Source organism: Drosophila erecta, unplaced genomic scaffold (assembly GCF_003286155.1).
Source record: "Drosophila erecta strain 14021-0224.00,06,07 unplaced genomic scaffold, DereRS2 tig00000000-arrow-pilon, whole genome shotgun sequence".
Classification (NCBI taxonomy): Eukaryota; Metazoa; Arthropoda; class Insecta; order Diptera; family Drosophilidae; genus Drosophila; species Drosophila erecta.
In genome coordinates this window covers 10,044,770-10,063,832 of record NW_020825194.1, presented here as the reverse complement: position 1 = coordinate 10,063,832, position 19,063 = coordinate 10,044,770, and the positions used below count along the sequence as shown (strand labels likewise).

The 19,063-nt window shown below is 45.6% G+C and overlaps 6 protein-coding genes across 8 annotated transcripts; 4 read left to right on the top strand and 2 right to left on the bottom strand.

Annotated features, from left to right (window-relative positions):
• The first annotated feature begins 447 nt into the window (after positions 1-447).
• LOC6555178 (broad-complex core protein) lies at positions 448-10,890 on the top strand. 2 transcript variants are annotated; one of them, XM_001982240.3, is made up of 3 exons: positions 448-1,120; positions 6,641-7,555; positions 8,491-9,842. In XM_001982240.3, exons 1-3 carry the CDS (start codon positions 916-918, stop codon positions 9,396-9,398), a joined length of 2,028 nt encoding a protein of 675 aa, XP_001982276.1. In that variant the 5' UTR covers positions 448-915; the 3' UTR covers positions 9,399-9,842. The 2 variants fall into 2 exon arrangements, with proteins under 2 accessions (XP_001982276.1, XP_015008842.1); XM_015153356.2 differs by lacking the exon at positions 8,491-9,842 and adding an exon at positions 9,995-10,890 and having other exon boundaries at positions 494-1,120.
• Positions 10,798-12,198, bottom strand: LOC6555176 (26S proteasome non-ATPase regulatory subunit 6). The gene has a single exon (XM_001982238.3). The coding sequence runs from the start codon at positions 12,060-12,062 to the stop codon at positions 10,893-10,895; it is 1,170 nt and encodes a 389-aa protein (XP_001982274.1). The 5' UTR covers positions 12,063-12,198; the 3' UTR covers positions 10,798-10,892.
• Positions 12,199-12,523: 325 nt separating this feature from the next.
• On the top strand, positions 12,524-14,689 carry LOC6555175 (AP-2 complex subunit mu). The gene is made up of 4 exons (XM_001982237.3): positions 12,524-12,633; positions 12,694-12,882; positions 12,945-13,383; positions 13,440-14,689. The coding sequence occupies exons 2-4, from the start codon at positions 12,706-12,708 to the stop codon at positions 14,135-14,137; spliced, it is 1,314 nt and encodes a 437-aa protein (XP_001982273.1). The 5' UTR covers positions 12,524-12,633; positions 12,694-12,705; the 3' UTR covers positions 14,138-14,689.
• A 110-nt stretch (positions 14,690-14,799) lies between these two features.
• LOC6555174 (protein D3) lies at positions 14,800-16,026 on the top strand. Of its 2 annotated transcripts, none has more exons than XM_026983707.1 (3): positions 14,800-14,847; positions 15,162-15,757; positions 15,817-16,026. In XM_026983707.1, exons 2-3 carry the CDS (start codon positions 15,357-15,359, stop codon positions 15,953-15,955), a joined length of 540 nt encoding a protein of 179 aa, XP_026839508.1. In that variant the 5' UTR covers positions 14,800-14,847; positions 15,162-15,356; the 3' UTR covers positions 15,956-16,026. The 2 variants fall into 2 exon arrangements, with proteins under 2 accessions (XP_026839508.1, XP_001982272.1); XM_001982236.3 differs by lacking the exon at positions 14,800-14,847 and adding an exon at positions 14,980-15,078.
• A 66-nt stretch (positions 16,027-16,092) lies between these two features.
• Positions 16,093-16,777, top strand: LOC6555173 (protein D3). The gene has a single exon (XM_001982235.3). It carries the CDS (start codon positions 16,178-16,180, stop codon positions 16,706-16,708), a length of 531 nt encoding a protein of 176 aa, XP_001982271.1. The 5' UTR covers positions 16,093-16,177; the 3' UTR covers positions 16,709-16,777.
• Positions 16,778-16,987: 210 nt separating this feature from the next.
• On the bottom strand, positions 16,988-18,300 carry LOC6555172 (valacyclovir hydrolase). Its single transcript, XM_001982234.3, has one exon. It carries the CDS (start codon positions 18,102-18,104, stop codon positions 17,268-17,270), a length of 837 nt encoding a protein of 278 aa, XP_001982270.1. The 5' UTR covers positions 18,105-18,300; the 3' UTR covers positions 16,988-17,267.
• Between the last annotated feature and the right edge of the window lie 763 nt (positions 18,301-19,063).

Genomic DNA, 19,063 nt, shown 5'->3' with positions numbered 1-19,063 from the left:
CTTATCAGGTAAACGTTTTCAATGCTGTCTAATTGGCGCTAAATATTCAATTGTAATTGTAAATATCGTTTATCGAAAAAGGTATCGATTGAAATCTCCTCTTTAGTGGGCCTGATTTCAAAACCTCTTACAAGCATTTGACAATTTAAGCATTTTACGTAGTTGGCTTGAGTACTATCAGTATTTCAAACGAATGCTTATAATTAACATACAAATATACATTTAACAAAATATTTTTATGGAATGTATGTATCGTATATTTAGCATTAATATTTAAGAAGGCCTTGTGCTACTATGGTTCTTCAAATTATATTCATAGTTACTATATTGTCCACTACTTAATTTTATTTCAACGTTCTGCATTGTTATACCTGTTTTGATTATAATTAATCCTTAAGTGCTCTTAATAACTGAAATAAAAGTTCACCAAACATTTTCGTTTGTTTACCAGTGGCCAGTGAGACCGTTCGCTGCGGCATCAGAAAAACCGCCGTTTCACTGTTCACTAAGTGCGGGGGGTGGTGCGTTCATTATCAGCCGGAACGTAAACAGCGTCGCTGCTTTTCACGCTTTCCGATAAAAATGTTTAAATCACACTGTGTTAATTAGAGCCCAAATCAAAATCAATGCGCCCGTGGACGCGAACGACTCGAGATCGTGTGCGCGTGAATGCGGATTAGGTAGCTAACTAGCTAGTTTAACAAATTCAAACACTTGCTACAATAAAAATAAAGGTGCGTGAGAGTACGTGAATTGTGATTTTTGGCCCGTGAACGAATCACGAGCAAAGCGGATAAACAAAAGCCATAAAAAACAGATTCGCACGAGAATCATCGCAAAAGTCTGTGCGCATAAATTACGCTCCTCCAATTGGAATTGGAAAAGTCTGGTTTTTGGCGAGCATCCGCATCCGCCATGGACGACGAGTTCAAGCTGTGCTGGAAGAACTTCCAGGACAACATCGCCAGCGGCTTCCAGAATCTGTACGACCGCGGCGACCTGGTGGACGTGACCCTCGCCTGCGATGGAAAGCTCCTCCATGCCCACAAGATAGTGCTGGCCATCTGCAGCCCGTACTTCCAGGAGATCTTCACCACCAATCCCTGCAAGCATCCAATCAGTGAGTACTCCGATTGGTTCCCACACGATTGTGGCCCCATCAATAGACTTCCTCGCCGGCGTCTCCGGTTTAAATGCTAAGTTATACAGCGTGTCTTACATTGTCAGCGGAATGCATGTGGATTTAGATAGTGGAAACGCAAATGGTCCTCCACAAATTGGTCAAGTTTTAAGTTCCGGGCTTTCGTGGCCATGCATATGGATGATCCAATGGGGCTTGTGACATTACAATTACTTTGTACAGCTGATTTCTTGGAATATTTATAAGCCAAGCTCCATACCATGCTTGTTACATTGCTTGGGCTTTCCCTATATAATGACTTATCCACCTTGTTGTGTACGTATTCCTTTTCAGTGCCAGGAAAAAGTGTCTGCTGGTTACTGGGTCGCTTAGAAGTAAGAGCCTGATTTTCTCATTGGGCCACAGAATTCCTCTAGAAGTCGGTCAGTTTATCACTGGGACAGTGGTGTCAGTTTATCGAGGAGCCCGCCCGTCAGCCTGTCTGTTTGTCACTCTTGTCAAACGCTTAGATATAAATCAACCTTTGTGTTAAATTCCATGACACACACATTCGGTGGTTATCAGCCCAGCTCCACCTCTAGTTCGATTTCGAGTTCCAGTCGAGATACCCAGCACGTCTAGGGCTTTACAGTATCAGTACCATAAAACCAACTACCCACCTTATTACCTTTACACTTAAGTTTAAAACTCCGTTTCATAAGCTTAACTTAGCTTATTTAACGTACATAGTAATCAATCAAAGAGTTTTCTACATAATTTGTAATTTTGTAATAATCAATTAATATAATTAGTCGCTTGATGGATCGCCCATTGGCCATTTAAAGTAATAGATTATAAATAGAATATGTCAAGAATATAGTCAAGTTTATCCAGCTAATAGCTATGCACTTTAATAATTTGATAACAGAAACTATTTACTAATCTGCATAAGCTAAAATCTTATTCAAGTCTTAAACTTATTCTCGTGGTGATTTCACGTTTCTGGTCCATGTTCCAGTTAGTGAAGTTTAACTGTAGAGTCGTAAATCTAAAGGCAAACAGCAGCAACCCAATAAGAATCGAGGTCTGGTGATAATCCTCCGGTGAGCCGAGTGCCGCCGCCGGGTTGTCTATGGCTGTGTGGTAGCTGCTGGAGTCCTCCGTCTCCGGAGGCACACCGGGATTGTTTACCCTCGCCACGCACGGAGTATCCATCGTGATAAGGTCCATGGCGAGAGCGTAGAGTCGGAGTCGCAGGCCCCTTCGATCGGATTGGGGAGATTGGGTGCGTTGCTGACCTCATCAAATGTACTTCAAATGGACTCTAGAACGGTGGTGTACTATTTATGTACGGTGGTATATGGTGTATGGTGTATGGATATGATATCGCTTTGGTCCCTCCTGGCCGGTCCGATTCCGATTTCGTTCGCCGTCGTGTTGAACACGGCTGCCTGCTGCACAGTGGCTTTATCTGATCAGGCGGCCATAAAAAATAAGGTTTTATCTTTTCAAGTAGCAGCAGGAAGGTGCTACCTACCCGCGAACGCTGCTACAAGAGGTATTTCCAAAGATAAAGAATATTAATATACCCTATAAATAACGGCGAACCCAAGCGGGGGCAAGTTATTAAATATACCCAGCCAGCCAGCCAAAAAGCCAGCCAACAACAGTCATCGAGGTGCTAACAAGCCAAATGGCTGTGTGTGTTCCGTGTGTAACACGCAGCAACAACAATACTCTAAATATTTTTTATCTTTTTATCGCGTTTAACAATCATTTATTGCCCAACTGAGCAACTGGGTCCGCCCTCACACCATCACCCTTCCAACCACTCGAAGAATTTAGTTTTCGAGATATTGATTAGAGAGCCTCGCTCGGTTGATGTATGTACGAGTTTGTATGTATGTACATACATACGTGTTTCCGCTGCTCCGGACGTGTAAATCAATCCACACCGTGCCGGCCAAATGGTTATATCTGGCCAACAGTCGCAGTCCCCAATACAATGCTAATCCCCCAAAATTATCTATTTATTATTGGCATAAACAAGACGGACATCGTCTGGGGGCAGCGTTTTATCAGCCCAGCGTTTAGTGCCAACCACTTTACTTTGGGTATCACTCTTGATCGTAAAATAAGATTTTGAACTTATTGCTCGTTAGATAACGCACTCAGACAGCCGCAGCATGTGCCATGTGTGATATTGGCCCTCTCCAAGAACCACATCCTTCCACATCCCCCTAGCCACCTGGCACCTGGCACCTGGCAATTCCCACTCCCGATTTGAAGTAGCCAAGGCGATCGAATATAGCCACGGTTGCTTACCGGCCAGCTTTTGGGTTCGGAAGATAATATAATATCGATCGCCGGACTTGTCGTAAATATTAAACACCCAATGTTATTAATATATTGCCGCACCGTGACTAAAAGCAAAGTCGTCGTTCTATTTGGTTCTCTACGCTTCAGAGGGGGTAAACAATTTTTATGGAGAGTTGCACTATTTATTTCGCCAAAGTAATCCATTTTTGGCCATTTTGGACTTTGAGTTCCGGTGCGTTCTTAACCCCTAATCTTCAATTTTTTATGTCGATGTTAAACGCTTGCCAAGATTATCAAAAGTGTTTGAATGACCAATTTCGACCAGGAAACTAAGGTAGATCATAGTTACTTGGCTCTTCTGGGAGATATAGATAGCTATTTATTGAGTTTCTTGAATCGATTAATAAATCTGAGATTGGTACCAACTTTTTTAGTGAGTCGTCTGATATAGGAATTAAATTATTTGATAAGGTTCCTCCCAAAAAAAAGCTCATTATTTTATAACGTGCATACAAACTAAATTAAATATTATAAAACTCTTACTCAAATATCAAGTTGAGTAGAATATGTTTTCTGCAGGTACTTGGACTCATTATTGAAAACGCTTACCGCTTTAAACAGCGCTAATCCAATTGAATTATCGAGTTTATAAACCCTTCTACATTTCCCGCTTCTGGGTTACCCAATCGATCGCGTTGAAAGTTGTTTACGTACAGCAGTATTTTATGGGCTCTTCGTATTATATCAAACTTTGACTTTGAGCATATGAAATTTCATAAATGCCTTTATTGCCCATATGTGTTGACAATTTGTAATTTATTGGCCTGCTAGAAGCCAGTAGCCAGTGGCCAGAAATCGCCAATGGACGTGGCAATCGCCTAAGCTGGGCTAATCCCTGGGCCAGCTGGACTCCTTTGGTGCATTTATTTTCGAAATAGTTGGGGGCGGTAAATGGTAAGGGAGGAATCAGAATGAAAAACTATGACCAAGCTCTTGGGTTGGCTGCGCCTGTCGTTGGGCTTCTTGGCCTTTTATCAGGCCTTTTATTCGATTCGACTACTCGACTATTATAGCGTTTGGAGATAACAAATATTTATGAATGTTCGTGCGACGACATTGTCAAAATGAGGCAGCCCACTCCACTACAAGCCCGACGGCTCTACGAATCACCGAGGGGAACAACAATAGAACCTATTGGCGTTCTGATTCGATAAACATTTATCATAATCATAAAATAAAACTGTTTCGAAACCGATCGCCTGCGATCCGATTGGTGGAACCATTTGGAGTGGGCGTGATCTTGTTGGCAAGGGTGTTCGCGCCTTAAAGCAAATCAAAATCGAGCTGAGACAGATATCGCTGCAGTTCCCCAGTTCCCCAGTACCCAATCCCCAATTCAAGACGTTCTGATATCAGGAGAGATCACTGCGGGTCAGGCGCCCATTAAATCCATACCCCTGGCTGATGGTGCCAAACATACATACTTGTATATGGCATACATTTAGGCAAACAGCGATCGAGACGCGATGATCTGAGTTTTGGGTACTGTCGATTCTCTCTTATCAGCAGCATGCCCGGATTTATCACGTTCTCCGTGAACTTTAGACAGAGTTTATCTACGGTCGGGGTCCATAAATGGTTTATTGATTCGAAAGAATTTTGTATATGGATGGATCTCTTTGTCTTGATTCACGCTCGTTCTTTATCTCCGGCGATGCTGGCCATGTATCTGCGTCTTCGGGCACGGAAAAGTGTGGCAAATGATAGTGATAGTGATGTGCATTGAGTGCCCTGAATATGTAATCCCTTATCTATCTGGCATCAGTTCAGTCTCGATGTGTGCACTGTACCCCTGAAGCAATATATTGCTTCATATATTGCCTGGATTTTGATCTTCGCCAGGCGATCACTCGGTCGAATACGGAGATGCCAAGGCGCAGATAGATAGATAGGCGAGACAAAATGATCCGTAATGACGACTACTGCAAATGATAGGGCACAATTGATGTCGTCGTTCGGTCAGATTAAGCAACCAAGTTTGTCTGTTGCTGATCGGCGATTTAATATTGTATTTACATACAGCCGTACATATGTATGCGATGTACATATATACGCCTGTTTGTGTAATAAAATTGTTATTGAGAACAAGTGATAATATTGTTTTTAACTAGATGTTGATGCTGCGAGGGACAGGCACAGTGGTCAGGGGTTGACGGGAAAGAACTGATAAGAATCAGTTTCAGATCAGCAAATTTTAAATAATCTGTCAGAAAAAAGTACCAACCTAATCTGGAATCGGGTTTAAACACTTTTATTAATTTGAGAATCTTTCTTTTGGCGGGAAAGCTGTATGATGAATTATCATGTATAACGACCTCGAATTAAGGAATGTAATCTATTGGATTATTTAAAATGTATTTATAGTATTAAAAATAATAACACAATACACTTAATCTTCTCTGAAACATCTTTCTGCAAAAACGATTAAAAACCTATATTTCCACGGCTACAACAAATTTATAGACATTTTTAAAACACATATAAACCCACTTTATAGCTCACTGTGAACTATGAAAGATTGAAACTTATGTGGCATGATCTCGAACCACCCCTGAGATAACAGATCCGCACCACTGTGGATCCGATTCGAATCCGGACAGCTTCACAGCTTCTTAGGACGAGTGGGGCGCACGCGGATGATATGTCATGCTACTTATTTTATAATTATTGCTGTGCTACTGCGTTGATGTTGTCGAGTTTATATTTAAGTTTTCAGATTTCTTATCATAGCTGTTTTTATGTATTGATTTAGTATTTGAGCGTTTCGATGATAACATCTCCACTACGAATGTGACCTCCTTTCCTACTGATGTTATTATTGTCGTTTCAAGTTTTTATGTAAACAAGCAATTACGTTGAATCATTTTTGGAAGAGGGAAAAACATTAAAACTGTTTGTAATCAGTCTGGAAACATTTTCAAATCCCCTTAGTTTTAAACGCTTTTAAAATGCTCACTGACCTGTTGACAAACACTTTTTCGGATTTTTCCAAAAATGTTCGTTTTTACTCAAAAGGTGTACTTATCTCATAAAAATTCCCGGCATAATCAAAAAATGTGCCTTTCTGTGAATTTCTCTGTGGATTTCCTTGATAGCTGAATATCACTAAATCATCTTTTGTATATCTCCAAATCTTTCTAGTAATACTCAAGGATGTAAGCTTCAACATTATGATGGAGCTACTGGAGTTTATGTACCAAGGAGTGGTGAATGTTAAGCACACGGAGCTACAGTCGTTCATGAAGATTGGCCAGCTGCTGCAGATCAAGGGCTTGGCTACCAATTCGAACTCCTCGCCAGGATCGAGTGTATCCGAGAAGTCCTCTAGTCAGCCACCGGCAGAAGAACCAAGCAACAACAATCATCACAGCTCCAACAATAGTAGCAATAACAATAGCAAATCGGAAACGGATCACAATGAATCCAAGGGCCAGAGCAATTCAAGAACCACTTCGCCAGGTGGTGCCAGTAGAGCCTCCAACGATGCCAGCCACCTCTACACATCCAGCAAACGTCCGATGCCGTCGGATTTTGGCAGCGATTCCCTGTCCATTTACTCCGGCAAGCAGTTAAGACGCTCCCTCAAGGATCACGGCTCCGGCGGAAGCGAAGGCGGCGGAGGCGATCACGCGGATAGTGCAGCCGGATTGGACAACAGCCTGAATTCAGAGGAATTCTTCATGCCACCCATTCCACAAATTACGATGGGAGAACAGCGCTACGATCTCGGAGGTCTGAAGCGCGAATCGGATGGTCACCATCATGGTCCATTGTCAGCTGGCGGAGGCAGCTCGGGCAGCGTGGGCAGCATCACCTCATCGGCCTCTCCATCTGCACCCATCCGAAATCCCTTTGCACCTTCATTCAGCATGGACAGCTACAACTTCTACAAGGGCGGCAACAGCAGTGGTCCCAGCGGCAGTTCCAATAATTCGGGCGGCCCATGTGGCATCAACAACAATGGAGCCGTGGCCTCCGGCACCGAGTACCCCAACGAACTGTACATGCCCAACGATTACTCCAAAAACTTTGCCAACCACATGGACATTCCCTCAAGTAGGTGGCCTCCAGATTTGTGCCTCTGGCACTATTTTAATCACTTTTCTGTTGCATGTAGCTTGGCATTCATTTTGACTTATTGTTTTATTCTTTATAAGATTTTGCTATTATTTTGCATACATCATTCGACATACATATATAACACGATCATTCACTCCACGCAAACACTAGCCCACTGAACTCATTGTCACTAACCACTAAGGAATGGAACCAAATGGAGACCTAAGAGAGCGGCCATTGATTGTAGAGGGATATTTGCTGATTTAACTGGGGTAAAAGTATTAAGCAGAAGTAAATACTTGAACTGAGCGCATAGTTAGATAAACATCAGATAGCTCTGATTGCCCGTGAGATTCAGTTGTTCGATCGACCTGGCAGACTGGTGGGCCTCAAGGCGCATTTTTTGCTACAAATCTTTTCATGGGGTTGAAGACTATTCGATTCACTACATATTACAATAAATGGGTTTAATGATGTTCAAAAGAAGTAAATAATTATTGGAAACATTCTCAAATATTACGCTAAAAAGCGTTAAGTCTCCTTAAACCTTGTGTTTGTCTCCATATCTTCTTAAAATTTGAAATAATTAAGGATGAAGACGTACTAGAAGATATTAAGCAAACACTTTCCTAATCTTTTTTAAAAGCACTTATTTAAAACACTTTCAGTTGCATTTGAAACACACATTAAGTAGTGCTTTTAGTAGAAATACATTTAGTAATGGATTTATAACGTGTTAGAATCGAATCCTCGTAACGCCTAACAATCCGCACAGTATCGAGAACACGCACACCCAACCGCATATTCCAAACGGAGGAGGAGTATGACTCCTTCCCCAGTATCCAATAGCTTGCCTCTTTCCCCTGTAAATAACACCCTTTGAGCGTCCAGCGATGAACAGACCACTAATGATCCACCATTGTCCGGAGCAGGCGGCAGCAACATGGTGATGTTGTCCACCACCTCTCTGCTCCACGGCAACTGCGTGTTCAATCGGAACAACACGGTGGCCACGCAGCAGGGCATGAAGACCTACTGGCTGTGCAAGTCGTACCGGATCAGCATGTGTCGGGCGCGGTGCATCACCCACTTGGGCAGGATCATATCCGCCACAGGCGTCCACAACCATACGCCGCACATGCGCGGCGGTCAGGGATCTTCAGCACCCTCGACAGTGTCAGTTTCTGCAAATCCAGCCTCTGCGCCCATTTCCAGCCAAGCTGGTTATTCTCTGGCGGATGGAGGTGGCCACTTGGGTCCGGATTTGCAGCATGGGAATCGAGTGACAAACATGTTTGCCAATCAAACGCCTCCACCGCCGCCTCCACCACCGCCACTCCCAGTGACATCGACGCCGCATCACCCGCATCATCACCACCACTTGGGACAACCGCTGCCCAATCTCCTAGTGCAGCACCATCCGGCGCCATCGCACATGGAGCAGCATGGCAGCTCAGCGAGCCTCTTGCACAATCCAAATCTTATGCATCTGCAGACCCCGACGCACCACCAACAGCAGCACCACCAGCAGCACTCGCCACACAATCCTCCGCCTCCGCAGCAGCATAATCTGGAGCTGGGAGCTGGCTCAGGATCCGGAGCCGTGCTTCTCTCGCCGGCGCATCTGCAGCAAAGTCCGCAATCGAACCGGAGCAGTCATTCCCTCCAGGCACAGAGTCCACCCCCACAACCAGTGGAGGAGCATCAGTCACACCAGCAGCAGCAGCACCAAGAAGGAGCCAGCTCTGAGGTTACCGCGGATCCCAGCACTGCTCACGTGATCAACTCCATCACCATATCCCCGAACAGCAGGCACACCTTCAAGATGGAGAACATGTAAGGCTGTCGCCGGGGAATCTCCCACACCGCACTGCCTCAAAAGCGGAGGAGTAATTTATTTTTGTCTAGCTAGAGTTTTTAGTAGAAAATTGAATTTGATTCGAGAGAAAGAGAGAGAGTAACCAATGTAAATACCCCTACGAATGTGCATAATGTATTTGATAAACTAATGCGAAGCGATAAACCAAAAGTTACTAATGGGCGCTGTGAAATGAATCCCAGATTAAGCTAACCAGAGTAATTTTGGATATGTTTCGTGGCCCTGTGCGTATATCAATGGGTATTCCAATGGCCAAGCACTAACCAACTACAAATCGGCTTACCTCTTTAAGATAGAATAAATGGCACTTTCGATCTGATATATTAATAATATTATACCAGGTCCAAAAATATCTTTAACTGATATGAGCAACGAGCAGGTAAGTAAACTGCATGACACACATAAACACACATAATTTTGGGCTCATTCGTGTATGTCCTGGCATCCAAAAACAAACATAACCAGCAGAGGGAGCGGAGAGTACAACTCCAAGCATACCCATCAGCAGCCTCAGACCCAAAACCGATCCTCACTAGCCTTCTCGTCCTGTATTGTAGTCGCACCCGGCGAGCACTGGTTCCAGGGCAAGCTGGAGTTCATGCTGAGCCAGCGCGGCAAGCCGCTGCTGGTCCACGACGGGCACACCTTCGGCATTCAGTACGTGCGCAAGGACAAGAAGTACTGGCAGTGCAACCTGTCGCGCAAGTTCAACTGCAAGGCGCGCGTGACCACCACGGACACCGGCGACATCATCGTGACCAACAATGAGCACTGCCACACGGAGATACGTCAGCATCTGCGCAAGGATTACCAGCGGAACAAGGTGATGATGAACGCCCTGATCAACCTGAGTACGAGTCACATGCGGCGCCAAAATATGGGCGGTCTGGGTGCCTTGCCCATGGTGCCCGAGGTCCTGACCCAGGGTACACCCATCCACGAAATGGTTCAGAACCTGCATGAAATGGCTGCAAAAGTATCGGCGGGACAGCAACATCATCAACAACAGCAACAGCAACGGGTACATGATTTAGATGAGCCGCTGGACTGCGGACTCCGATCCTCGGCGGCGCTCGATGAGATGGCGCGCAGCTTCATGACCAGCAATAAGCCCTCAATTGCCTTCCCAGGCAGCGAATCTGGTCATAACCAGCATGGTAGCGAAACCAAAGAGGAACCGTCGTGGAAGGAGAAGATCGAGGGCGACGCTTAGGCTTACATTCAAATAGCAGGTCAAATGGCAGTTAAGTACAAAAGTGGAATGATTGCAATAATACTCAAATACACTAAAGACGGCGTAACCAAAATAATTCCAAAGAATTTAGTTAATACATAAGCGAACGTACAATCTGCTAGAGCATTTCCATGAGTTTATCGTTTTTATTATTGTACGTTGCGTTAGCTTTACACTGTAATAAATGTTGAATTTGAATAAATCTTTTTATATGAACTACATTAGATGTTTATCACGCGGCTCAGCTTCTGGATGCGGTTGAGCAGCAGATCGCCCTGCTTGATGGTCGCCTGGTACTGCCAATTCTTATTATCAGGCCGATTGGTCTCCACAATGCCGCCGACGCGATCCACCTTGGCGTGCAGCCGTCCGGCGGCGATGAAACGGGCCAGCTCCTGGTCGATGTAGTCCACGGTTACGCCGAAGGACTCGGCCATATACTGCAGGGTGAGGGAGCGGTACGACTCCAGCAACTGGGTGTAGCCCAGAATACGCATCTCGCGCACGTAGTAGCGGTAGTGGGGATGAATAAGGTAGTCCGAGCGCAGATGCTTCTCTACGCCGGCCAGGTGTACGTAGAAGTTCTCATATTGGCAGTTGTACAAGGCGAACAGGAACTGTTTTACGTCGGGCAGGCCGTGGAGCACCTCCTGAATTTCGGAGCCTTTGATCACTTTGTCGCGCAGCTCATTGCGTGGCAGGGCGATCATGGCCACGTAAACGGTGTAGCGCACAAAGGTGGGGTAGTTCATCAGCTCGTATGAGGTGAAGGTGCTCACGGTGTCCAGGAAGAATGTGGCCGCCGCCTTGAAGTCACGCACCGCCACCGAGTAGACGCCCTGGTAGACCTTCAGCCGGTTGCGTCGGTCCCAGTCGCCGCCCTCCTCGATCAGATACTTGGCTTTGTCGATGTTGCGAGTGATTAGATCGTGGTCGAGGTAAAACAGTCCCAAGCGGATCAGATGGAATACGATGTCCAGGCGGTGGCCCAGGGAAACAGTCTTCTCGTACGTCTTACGGAAAGCGGTCTCTGCCGCAGCCTTGTCACCGATGCGGCACAAGTACTCTGACTTCTTCAGGTTCGCCTCGCGTACTTCCATCTCACCCAGATTCTTTTCCGCATCCTCGATCGCAGCGTCAAGCTGCTCCACCTCCACACGGTTGTTCTCCTTCATGCGCGCCAGCAGATCCTTGTCCACGGCCCAGCCGAGTTCCGTGCAGATGTGCTCATACCACGGGGCCATGTTCTCCGTGCGAATCGCCTCCAGAAGTTTTGCCTTCAATGCCGCATCCTGCTTGTATTCCGCCAGGGTGAGCAGAAACTTCGTTTGGGCCAGCTCCAGGTTCGGGTTCTTCTCCAGACCCTGCTCCTCCAGGTTTTCGGCAGGCATTTTGGTCGGATTTGTAGGTTGCGGTTTGTTACGCACAGAGAAATAGTTGATTTTCTTGACAAAACTTAATTTTGTTTTTGTCAAATCGCAGAGTCATGTACGACCAGTGTGACCCCAAAGTTATCGATGAATTTTACCGAATATTTTAAAATTGCCGAAAATACCAGAACATGTCCGTCAAGATAGCGATGGGTGTTTTTATTTTTAATTTATTTAGAAGTTCTGAATTTCATTTTAATTTAGAACTATAACGAAATGAAAAAGGAACTGATCTTTTACGTTAACTTTGTCGATTTCGTACAAAAAATCGGTTTGAAAATAATTGTTGAATCTATTTTCTAAAATAACACGGCTTAAATAATTGGTGGCAGTACTAAAGCTTCATATATCCTAAGAAGTAAACTCAATCTGAGATTTGAAATCCAGCACTCAAACATTTATTTTTAAATAAGTGAAAGACCATTTTGCAATTGGTATATACCGAACCTCGAACGGCCACACTAAAGGGGAGTGAAAATTGATTTTCTGATAAAAATTTTCGCTTGAAGCTCCAGCATCGTCCACTGTCCATGTATATATCTTATATTTGCATATAAATATATATATTATACCGACTTGGACTAATCATCAGATAGCGCACAAGATGATTGGCGGCCTGTTCGTCTACAACCACAAGGGCGAGGTGCTGATCTCGCGAGTTTACCGCGACGACATCGGTCGGAATGCCGTGGACGCCTTTCGGGTCAACGTCATCCACGCCCGCCAGCAGGTCCGCTCGCCAGTGACCAACATTGCGAGGACTAGCTTTTTCCACATCAAGGTCGGTACCCAAAGTCTCTATGTCACCTTCAGTCCCACTCATCATCCAATCCCCTTTCACAGAGAGCAAACATTTGGCTGGCTGCTGTGACCAAGCAGAATGTGAACGCTGCCATGGTCTTTGAGTTCCTTCTGAAGATCATCGAGGTGATGCAATCATACTTCGGAAAGATCTCCGAGGAGAACATCAAGAATAACTTCGTGCTCATCTACGAGCTTCTGGATGAGATCCTCGACTTTGGCTACCCGCAGAATACGGACTCCGGCACCCTGAAGACCTTCATCACACAGCAAGGCATCAAGTCGGCCACCAAGGAGGAGCAGATGCAGATAACCTCGCAGGTCACCGGGCAGATTGGCTGGCGTCGCGAGGGCATTAAGTATCGACGCAACGAGCTTTTCCTGGACGTATTGGAGTACGTGAACCTGCTGATGAGCCCTCAGGGTCAGGTTTTATCTGCCCATGTGGCCGGCAAGGTGGTAATGAAGTCGTATTTGTCGGGTAAGTCAGCCTAATTCAACGAGTAATTATTTCTATTAATAATCGCCATGTTATAGGCATGCCCGAGTGCAAGTTCGGGATCAACGACAAGATTGTGATGGAGTCCAAGGGACGCGGTCTCTCCGGAAATTCAGAGGCGGAAACCTCACGCTCCGGCAAACCCGTTGTGGTCATCGATGACTGCCAGTTCCATCAGTGCGTCAAGCTAAGCAAATTCGAGACGGAGCATTCGATCAGCTTCATCCCGCCGGACGGGGAGTTCGAGCTGATGCGTTACCGTACCACCAAAGACATTTCGCTGCCATTCCGAGTCATCCCGCTGGTGCGGGAGGTGGGTCGCACCAAGATGGAGGTTAAGGTTGTGCTGAAGTCCAACTTTAAGCCCTCGCTGCTGGGCCAAAAGATCGAGGTGAAGATACCAACCCCGCTAAATACATCGGGAGTGCAACTCATCTGCCTGAAGGGTAAAGCCAAATACAAGGCATCGGAGAACGCGATCGTGTGGAAGATTAAGCGCATGGCGGGCATGAAAGAGACACAGCTGTCCGCGGAAATCGAGCTTTTGGAGACGGACACCAAGAAGAAGTGGACCCGGCCGCCCATCTCCATGAACTTTGAGGTGCCGTTCGCGCCGTCCGGCTTCAAGGTACGCTACCTGAAGGTGTTCGAGCCCAAGCTCAACTACTCCGACCACGATGTGGTCAAATGGGTGCGCTACATCGGACGCAGTGGATTGTACGAGACGCGCTGCTAGGGCGCCAAAGCATCGCCAGCACGGAGCAAGAGTATCACAGTTGAATTTAACGAAATGAATGGACGTGTTACCGCATCTATTGGTATTTCCTCAATCAAATTGAACCAGCAGTTAATGTATTCCAAGATTAGTTCCAGCAAGTCCGGAGGACGCCCGAGTAGCGGGTTCACCCCGGGCACCCTACGCCGTATACCGCACACACTGCCTCCGCGAGCACTGGTTATGCGGGCGGGGCGTGTTCCCTATAGACATACCACTACTAGGTACTATGATTTACCCTACTATGTAATTGTAAACTATGTTGTTTTTATATGCGTCGCGGGACGCCTCTCAAATCTCACGCTCACGTTTCACAACTCTATTATTTGTATTATCGTATTATAAATATATAAATATATATATTAATCATTATTTTCATTGTGCAAAGAACAAAGGCGATAAATGCAACTAAGCGTATTTAATAGACCAAATCTCTGTCAGCGCTATCAATATTGATATTCAAGTGTTAATAATATTCGAATTGTTTAATAAATTAGCATGATATATACTAAATATAAATCTATTCTTTTCGGTTAAAGGGGATCATATATGTCATTGCCTTCTATCAAACTGATATGCCCTACAATAAAAAAGGAAGGTACGATTACAACCTCATAAAAGAGTGATATACCACTTTATGATCACCCCACAAGTGATGTCTTCGCTATCAGGTGTGCACATTGGTTCCAAATCAGCTAAGTCCAAATCAGTCCAAGTCACAATTATTGATGATGCCCAAAAAAGTGAAAACTAGTTTAAGGCAATGAATCATCTCAAAGTTGCTTATTAAAGTGATCTTTGCGTTTGCGGTAACAAAAAAGTGCCTAAAAAATGCCAGTACGCATGAAAGCTCGGTTATCGTGGGAGGGCTTTTCACAATTTTCCAAAGGCGACAAATCAATGTAAAAACATTTACCAATCCGTATCAAGTCACCCCACCGCGATAAAGTTTATTTCGCTGTGTCCATTAAACTATTATTTCTAGGTGTTAGCTGTTGCCAGCGCCGGATAACCTTGAGTGGCTTGGTCATCCAGATATTAATTAATTGGACTGGAAATTTTAATAAATCCGAGTGAGTGAAGCTTTTGCTTTGTTATCACTCAGCCGGCTTGGCCATCAGTGATAAGGTGACGAAAAAAACAGTACTGTCATCTTTTTGGCTGTCACGCTACACGTAACATGGATGACATAGTGCCCGATGTGCTGGATGCGGTTCCCGCTGGCACGATAAAGGTCGTCTATGGCGATGGCCTCGATCTGAAGCAGGGCAACGAGCTGACCCCCACCCAGGTGAAGGATCAACCCATTGTCAGCTGGTCTGGGCTGGAGGGAAAGTCCAACCTATTCACCCTGCTCATGGTGGATCCCGATGCTCCGTCTCGTCAGGATCCCAAGTACCGTGAGATTTTGCACTGGGGTGTGGTCAACATTCCTGGCGGCAATGTGGATCCTTCCGGTGGCCATCCTGTGGCAGCATACGTTGGGTCTGGCCCGCCCGAGGGCACTGGCCTGCATCGGTATATCTTCCTGCTCTATCGCCAGGAGAACAAGATCGAGGAGACGCCCACTATATCCAATACGTATGATATATATGTACACATCAGTCTTTTCTGATACTGACAGCTCTTCCTATTTCCAGTATTCGCGCAGGCCGTTTGAACTTCAAAGCCCGGGACTTTGCCGCCAAACACGGATTAGGAGAGCCAATCGCCGCCAATTATTACCAAGCCCAGTACGATGACTATGTGCCAATCCGAAATAAAACTATGGTTGGCTAGATTTGTGAATACATATATCGGGCAGGATTTCCAATTCCCCTTCAATAAAGTTTAACCAATCGCTTATCTCACTATCTATGCGTTGGGGTATTAACTAAAAAGTGCACGGAACTGATTAGCGACGGACTCCGTCCGGCGATAAAAGGCCAGACATCAGGGATCCGGGCCAGAGTCAACTCGCTAACGCCACACCGAGCAGAAGCAGCAGAACTATCAGCTAACATGGACACCGCCGGCATTATTCCCGACATTATCGACGTCAAGCCCGCCTCTAAGGCCACCATCACCTATCCTTCCGGCGTTCAGGTTGAGCTGGGCAAGGAGCTGACTCCCACTCAGGTGAAGGACCAGCCCACAGTCGTCTTCGATGCCGAGCCTAACTCTCTGTACACCATCCTGTTGGTGGACCCCGACGCACCCAGCCGCGAGGACCCCAAGTTCCGTGAGCTGCTCCACTGGCTGGTGATTAACATTCCCGGCAACAAGGTGTCTGAGGGCCAGACCATCGCCGAGTACATCGGTGCTGGACCCCGCGAGGGAACCGGTCTGCACCGCTACGTCTTCCTGGTGTTCAAGCAGAACGACAAGATCACCACCGAGAAGTTCGTGTCCAAGACCAGCCGCACCGGCCGCATCAACGTCAAGGCCCGCGACTACATCCAGAAGTACAGCTTCGGCGGTCCCGTCGCTGGCAACTTCTTCCAGGCCCAGTACGATGACTACGTGAAGACCCTCATCGAGACGGTCCAGTAATGTGGACACCAATCAGCCACTGATTAGCTCTCTGTGAAATAATAAATTTTAAATACGTACTAGTTCTCATAAAAGTTATCTCATACTTGCTTGTGGGCGGTCTGTTGGTCTTTTTGTGCCATTTCCATAAACAGCTAAAGTATTTTTTATAAGTATAATTTTGATAATGTTTCCGGAATTAAATTGGCCTTGCCCGAGACTTAAATTTGTCTTCAAAACGGCTCAGGGTGATATCTTTTCTTTAAAGTTATGCATATAAAAGCAAGAGAAAAGAAAAAGTTTATAATCTATCATTTATTTCCCTTTTGCTAAGTTAGGTGATATGGTTTTTTCTCAATTCATTTCGAAATGATTCATTTAATAGATAAACATTTGCCTTAACTTTGATATGAATTTGATTCATCAAAACTATCAGTTTCCTTTTAAAATTCGAACTTTGAACACTTGCCTGCTCACTTCTGATTACACCTTTCATATATAATCGAATATCCACATTAATTTTCAATAGTTCTACAATAAATGAGTTTAAATTCAGAAAAGCCAAAATATATTGGTTAATCTATTCCTTTTTGTTAAAGAACTCAGCCACCAGCTTGTTAAACTCCTCCGCATAACGTAGATGGATATTATGCTTGCCCTCAGGAAACTCGTAGTAATTTGCATGAGGTAAACGCTCCCTGAGCCAAGGAATGTGCTCCGCGGCTATCATGGGATCCTTTTTTCCATGTAGTATAAATGTAGGTATCTTTATTTGTTCAACTTCGGCGCGACAAAAGTCTCCATCCCGTTGGTCATAGAAGGCACATGCGGCGTCCACCCATTCAGCCCACAATTGGGGGAACCTCTCAACGCCGTACACCTTCTCCATGGGCTCACGCATGCGCGCCGACCACTTGGCTACATCCCGGATGTTCTTGAGGGCCTTGACTTCGTCGGCGTTCAAGTAGGCACCAGCTCCCCAGATGGCTAGGCGATCCACAGCCTTCTCATGGCGACCTGCGATTATGAGGGCCGTGATGCCTCCATCGCTCCAGCCCAATATCGAGAAGCGTGGTCTGTCTAGAGCACGCATTAAATCCACAGCTGCCTGGGCATCCTCCCGAAAGAATTCAAGACCGAACTTGCGCTGCGGCGGCACTGATTTGCCGTAACCCGGCGGATCCCAGGCGATGATAGTGTGTCCCGGCAGCAATTTCGGCAGCTGCTCGATCTGAGGCCTAAAGTCGGTCCAGGCGGAACCCAGTGCTCCTGGCATCAGGAGCAGACTCCGCTCTCCACTGCCGCTCTCCACAATGTTCAAATCTGAGCCATTCACCCGAACTTTCCGCTCCGTGTGCACCAAGCGCCAGGTGATCGCGGAACGGGTTGCAACAAGTCGGCATAGATTGCCCAGCATTACGTAAGCGGGATCTAAGGGGGATTTTGGAGTACGGCAACAATCTTAGCTGTTCCTCAAGTGCTCTTCAGATGTCCAGAAAAAGATATATTCGGCAAATTCTAATCTTTACACACGACGCCTTGTAAAGTGCACTTGATAGAGTTCCGTTGATAACAGCTGATTGATAAGAACAGCTGTAAGTAAACGATCGGATTAGTGTGGCTGCAAGTGCCGAGCCGCCATATACTGTTAAATCAAAATTAAATATACCAAACAAAACATTTGAAAGGAACCGTTAACTTTTAATTAAATCTACTTTAAAATGTGTTAAAATCGATATTTATAAGCATTGGTTAATATATCTGCATATTTTAAGGAATTTCCTAAAATTGTTGAGGCTTTTTCTAGCACTAACAAATAATATATTTTAACAATGCCGAAGTCTCCACAGAGTTTAAAATAAAGGTAGTTATAAAGCCCTTGAAAGTTCAAGAGCTGCCGCTTAGTTTGAATAAAAGCTTTTCGCTCTTCCCCCAGCTTTTTGGCATTCCCAATCCTAGTCCTTGCTAGTCCACTTGAACGTCACGACTCCGAAGGACAATGGACAGCACGTGCTGGCATTTGTTTAGCCTTTAGCGTGCGTTAAAATATTATTAAAAACTGTAAGTGCCCAAGAGCAGGATCCTGGTCCCTGCTGTAATGGTCAGTGCGTGATTCGTGTGCTCGAATTAATGTGTTCGCCCGGACTGCGACGAAGATTAATGGAGGCGACGGCCTTGCAATTGCTCTCCTAGGACGAAGGCGACGGGGTATGGGAAGAAACAGGGACAGGACACTTATACATACACCCACAATCGAGAGTAAGGGACATCGCATTCCACTGTCAATGCAAATGCAAATCGAATTCGACTACGAGTCGTCGAAGTTGCGTAGTAAATGTCAAGGAATTTACACGGGTCGTCTCAGAGATAGTGAGC

Bases quoted from the DNA above. Each gene is read 5' to 3' on its own strand.
- LOC6555178 (XM_001982240.3), top strand. From the start codon at position 916: ATGGACGACGAGTTCAAGCTGTGCTGGAAGAACTTCCAGGACAACATC. The intron at 1,121-6,640 runs GTGAGTACTCCG...AAATCTTTCTAG, and splicing joins TCCCTGCAAGCATCCAATCA to TAATACTCAAGGATGTAAGC. The intron at 7,556-8,490 runs GTAGGTGGCCTC...TGTCCGGAGCAG, and splicing joins CCACATGGACATTCCCTCAA to GCGGCAGCAACATGGTGATG.
- LOC6555176 (XM_001982238.3), bottom strand. From the start codon at position 12,062: ATGCCTGCCGAAAACCTGGAGGAGCAGGGTCTGGAGAAGAACCCGAAC.
- LOC6555175 (XM_001982237.3), top strand. From the start codon at position 12,706: ATGATTGGCGGCCTGTTCGTCTACAACCACAAGGGCGAGGTGCTGATC. The intron at 12,883-12,944 runs GTCGGTACCCAA...CCCCTTTCACAG, and splicing joins CTAGCTTTTTCCACATCAAG to AGAGCAAACATTTGGCTGGC. The intron at 13,384-13,439 runs GTAAGTCAGCCT...GCCATGTTATAG, and splicing joins AATGAAGTCGTATTTGTCGG to GCATGCCCGAGTGCAAGTTC.
- LOC6555174 (XM_026983707.1), top strand. From the start codon at position 15,357: ATGGATGACATAGTGCCCGATGTGCTGGATGCGGTTCCCGCTGGCACG. The intron at 15,758-15,816 runs GTATGATATATA...TCCTATTTCCAG, and splicing joins ACGCCCACTATATCCAATAC to TATTCGCGCAGGCCGTTTGA.
- LOC6555173 (XM_001982235.3), top strand. From the start codon at position 16,178: ATGGACACCGCCGGCATTATTCCCGACATTATCGACGTCAAGCCCGCC.
- LOC6555172 (XM_001982234.3), bottom strand. From the start codon at position 18,104: ATGCTGGGCAATCTATGCCGACTTGTTGCAACCCGTTCCGCGATCACC.